Raw genomic sequence first — 5,215 nt, forward strand, 5'->3', positions numbered from 1 at the left:
CTGTACTCCAGCTTGGGCGACAGAGCAAGACTCCGTCTCAAAAAAAAAAAAAAAAAAATCTTAGAGGGCCAGGCATGGTGGTTCATGCCTATAATCACAGCGCTTTGGGAGGCCAAGGCAGGCAGATCACCTGAGGTCGGGAGTTCAAGACCAGCCTGGCCAACATGGAAAACCTTGTCTCTACCTAAAAAAGAAAAAATAAAAAAATTAGCCAGGTGTGGTAGAGGGCCCCTGTAATCCCAGCTATTTGGAAGGCTGAGGCAGGAAGAATTGCTTGAACCTAGGAGGTGGAAATTGCAGTGAGCCAAGGTCCGTGCACTCCAGCCTGGGTGGCATAGCGAAACTCTGTCTCCGGGGGAGGGAAACAATCTTAGGCCAGGTGCGGTGGCTCACGCCTGTAATCCCAGCACTTTGGGAGGCCAAGGCAGGAGGATTGCTTGAGCCCAGGAGTTCAAGACCAGCCTGGACAAGACCCCATCTCTATAATGCTGGATGTCTAACTACTCAAACAAAATAGCTTAGATATTTGAATTGCTTAACAGCAGAGGGATAGACACAGAAAAAAGCTGTTTGATTTTATGATATGCAATTAGAGAAACATACATATTCCAAAATTAAGATACTAGAACAATTCTCCCAATTTTATCATATGCAATCAGAGAAACATAATATCCCCAAATTAGGATACTGGAATACTTCTCCCTCTTCCCTCTCAGTCATACAACAGGAAGTGAGGCAAACAAGTCACAAAAAAAGTATTTGAAAAGGCACACTATTCCTCCTGCCAGACATGAGGAAATCATTTCCAACTACACTCATTTCTGTATGTTTCAACCCAAAATGCCTCAGGTCAAAACACAACAATTTCTGTTGTATAGTTTAAAACAGCAGTAATTGGAGATCTTAATGTCCATCTGTAAGAGATTGTTGAGCCGGGTGCAGTGGCTCACGCCTGATTCCCAGCACTTTGGGAGGCCCAGGCAGGCGGATCACGAGGTCAAGAGACTGAGACCATCCTGGCCAACATGGTGAAAACCCTATCTCTACTAAAAACACAAAAATTAGCTGGGCGTGGTGGCGTGCCCCTGTAGTCCCAGCTACTCAGGAGGCTGAGGCAGAAGAATCACTTGAACCCGCAGGCAGAGGTTGCAGTGAGCGGAGATCGTGCCACCGCATTCCAGTTCATCTCAAAAAAGAAAAAAAAAAGAATGACATACTATACAACCATTTAAAATGATACATGGAGTACTGACTATGAAAGATGTCTACATAGTTTTTTTTTTTTGAGACGGAGTCTTGCTCTGTCACCCAGGCTGGAGTGCAACGGCTCAATCTCAGCTCACTAAAACCTCTGCCTCCCAAGTTCAAGCCATTCTCCTGTCTCAGCCTCCCATATAGCTAGGATTACAGGCACGCACCACCACACCCTGTTCATTTTTGTATTTTTAGTAGAGACAGGGTTTCACAATGTTGGTCAGGCTGGTCTCAAACTCCTGACCTTGTGATCCACCCACCTTAGCCTCCCAATGTGCTGGGATTACAGGCATGAGCCACCGTGCCCAGACCATCTACACGATATTAATCAAAGTTTGTTGTGGAATAACATATGGGATCCCATTTCTGCAAATCTAAACTCATAAAATGCAAAAAAGGATCAAGGAAGACACAAACCAGTGGCAGTTACCTCTTGCAGATGAATTGTAAGGGACCTTTTACACTGTAATCTTTAAAAAATTATTTCAAAAATTAATCATGTAGCAGAAAAAACAAAAAGGAGCTAATGACCCTGCATTTATAGATGTCATTTACTGACACAACCAATACTGTGTTATTAGGATGACACAAACTTACTCATGTTGCTCATGGGTCGCATGCCTTGGGGAGACTGCCCAGGCTGCTGATTCTGCTGGTTCTTTGCTTGCACCTGGGGTTGTGTCGGCATCTGATTTACTTGATAGGGTAGTCCGAGAGCTGCATAGGCTCTTTCTATAGAGCTGGGATCAATCTGACTAACAGTGCTTAGGTTGGGGGTAGACTGTTGACCCACCCCTAGAGAGCTAGGATTTCCAAGTCCAACAGGTGCTCCAGTCAAAATTGCTAGAGAAGACAAAAGATATAGTATTACAACATTAACGCTGGTGAGAAAAAAAGACTAACGTCTAATAAAAAAAACACACACACACACAAAATTATTGTTACGTGATTATGAAACATCTGAGTATGTGGATCGTCTTCCATTACTTCCTTGAAGAAATTTCTAGATGCAGAACTGATTCATAAAGGGGGACCACTGGTATAAAAGACTTTTGATTCTGAATGCCCAATAGCCTTCCCAAAGGGCTTTATTAAAGTTCCTACCAAATGCTTTGGAGCCATTTAACTGCCAACACCCGGCAGCATCATTTCTGCCAACACGACAAGAGAGAAATGGTACCTTATTTCTCTTCTTAATAGTGAATTACATTGGGAGTTCCCCTTTCTCCTCCCACCTCTGGTGAATTGTCTATTTTCTATTCCCAATTCTTGTTATAAAATTTAATTCCATTTTCAAATGCTGTACAATACTTCCCAAATTTGTCCTTTAACCCTGTAAGATTAAATTTTTGTTGCTACAGAGATGTGGTAGTTACACTTTTAAAATGTTAGTCATCTTTTCTCTTTAAAAAAAAAAAAAAGTTCTCCTCTGGCCGGGCGCGGTGGCTCAAGCCTGTAATCCCAGCACTTTGGGAGGACGAGACGGGCGGATCACGAGGTCAGAAGATTGAGACCATCCTGGCTAACACGGTGAAACCCCGTCTCTACTAAAAAATACAAAAAACTAGCCAGGCGAGGTGGGGGGCACCTGTAGTCCCAGCTACTCGGGAGGCTGAGGCAGGAGAATGGCGTAAACCTGGGAGGCGGAGCTTGCAGTGAGCGGCGATCCAGCCACTGCACTCCAGCCTGGGTGACAGAGCAAGACTCCGTCTCAAAAAAAAAAAAAAAAAACAAAAAACTAGCTGGGCGAGGTGGCGGGCACCTGTAGTCCTAGCTACTCAGGAGGCTGAGGCAGGAGAATGGCGTAAACCCGGGAGGCAGAGCTTGCAGTGAGCTGAGATCGCGCCACTGCACTCCAACCTGGGCGACAGAGCGAGACTGTGTCTCAAAAAAAAAAAAAAAAAAAGTTCTCCTCTATCCCAATATTATAAAAATAATCTCAATTTTTTTCTTTTTAAAATAATTTCCAAGTACTGGAATGTTTAGATCACAGGTATAAAAGAGTAACTTCCCCAATGAGGAAGCAACAGTCTTTAAATTTTCATACGTTCAAAGCAGAACATAAATTTACCTATTGCTGTTTGTAAAAAGAATGAATATTGAGAGTTACTGGATCTTACTTTAGATGTTAAGCAGTGTTTAGTTCTTTCTTTTCTTTTTAGACAGGATATCACTGTGTCACCCAGGCTGAACTGATGTGGCACAATCATAGCTCACTGCAGCCTCCAACTCCCAGATTCAAGCAATCCTCTCATCTCAGCCAGGCACACACCACACACAGTTACTTTTTAAAGTTTTTGGAAGATACAAGGTCTCGCTAAGTTGCCTGGCCTCAAGGAATCCTCTTGCCTTGGCCTCCAAAATTGTTGGGATGACAGGCGTGAGCCACTGCACTTTTTTTTTTTTTTTAAATAGAGGCAAGTTCTCACTCCATCACTCAGGCTGGAGTGCAGCAGCATGACCATAGCTCACTGTAGCCTCAAATTCCCTAAGCAGTTCAATTCTATACACTAATGTGAGGGAAGCAGAAAAATTAAAAGGGAAAAAAACATTTATTCCACATAGTACAATACCACAGGTCCCTCACATAATCAAGAAGTACTATAAATGGCACCGGTGAGACTTTAAAAACTTTTCATATAAACCTTCAAAAGATTTCATCACTTACGCTGTTGATTTCTCTTATCACCAGCATTTTTGAGGGGGAGACACACAGGACAGTCATGTCTTGTACAATTCTTCCAGTGTGAAATGATTTGTCGAGAAGATGCACAGTGTGCCACTAAAGAGAAGAAAATGTTTTGTTTCTTTTTTCAAGAGCAGGTTATGCTTTTACATTAATAATAGCTAACTTGTTGACTACTTAATAAGTAATACAAATGCATTAACTTATTTCATCTTCCCAACAGTCCTGTAAGGTAGCTCCTATTAATACTCAGAATTTACAGTTAAGAAAGGCAAAAAGAATGGGTAAGCAATTTGCACAAAGTCAGAGAGTACTCAAAGTGAGATTCAACCTCAAGCAGTCTCGCTCTAGAGTCCTCATTTTTCATCATCATACTATACAACCTACTTTATTCTAAGCAAATGTACTCTAAACCAATGGTATGACACACATGAACACTTTTTAATGATCCACACAAATTAGATCGAGTAAAAATGATTCTAGCAAACTGTATTGAATTGAACACTTGCTTACATGACAGTTAGCAAACTCTCAATAACATTTAAAGTATGCTATGCTGGGGCAAATAAAAATCAGTCTATGAGGATCACCACATGGGAAAACCTTTGAAATTTCTTCTCTTCCCATATCCTTAGATACATGCTCACAAAAATGATACCGTGTTTTGGCCGGGCGCAGTGGCTCACGCCTGTAATCCCAGCACTTTGGGAGGCCGAGGAGGGTGGATCACGAGGTCAGGAGATCGATACCATCCTGGCTAACACAGACAAACCCTGTCTCTACCAAAAACACAAAAAAAATTAGCCGGGCGTCATGGCGGGTGCCTGTAGTCCCAGCTCCTCAGGAGGCTGAGGCAGGAGAATGGTGTGAACCCAGGAGACGGAGCTTGCAGTGAGCCGAGGTTGTGCCACTGTACTCCAGCCTGGGCGACAGAGCGAGACTCCATCTCTCAAAAAAGAAAAAAAAAAAAAGACACTGTGTTTTTATCATTTCCTAAAATAATGTCACTACCAGTAAAGGAGTCTCAAAATTGATTTTGTTTATGGCAGCTTTATCCATAATTGCCACAGAATGGACGTAGCCAAGACGACTTTTACTGAGTGAGTTAACCATGATGATGCATTTAGGCAATGGAATTTTTAAAATGCTTTGAGGTATAAATATTTTTTAAATTGCACATACTGGCCGGGCGCAGTGGCTCACGCCTGTAATCCCAGCACTTTGGGAGGCCAAGGTGAGCAGACCACGAGGTCAGGAGATCGAGACCATCCTGGC

The 5,215-nt window shown here is 42.7% G+C and overlaps 1 protein-coding gene across 1 annotated transcript in view; it reads right to left on the minus strand.

Moving 5' to 3' along the window:
• Positions 1–5,215, minus strand: part of EP300 (E1A binding protein p300) — a 119,935-nt gene that overhangs the window by 66,763 nt on the left and 47,957 nt on the right. The window contains 2 exon segments of the mRNA XM_011964151.1: positions 1,852–2,097; positions 3,923–4,036. Of these exon segments, the coding sequence (XP_011819541.1) occupies positions 1,852–2,097; positions 3,923–4,036 (360 nt within the window).

Source organism: Colobus angolensis, unplaced genomic scaffold, assembly GCF_000951035.1.
Source record: "Colobus angolensis palliatus isolate OR3802 unplaced genomic scaffold, Cang.pa_1.0 Scaffold65, whole genome shotgun sequence".
In the NCBI taxonomy this organism is placed as follows: Eukaryota; Metazoa; Chordata; class Mammalia; order Primates; family Cercopithecidae; genus Colobus; species Colobus angolensis.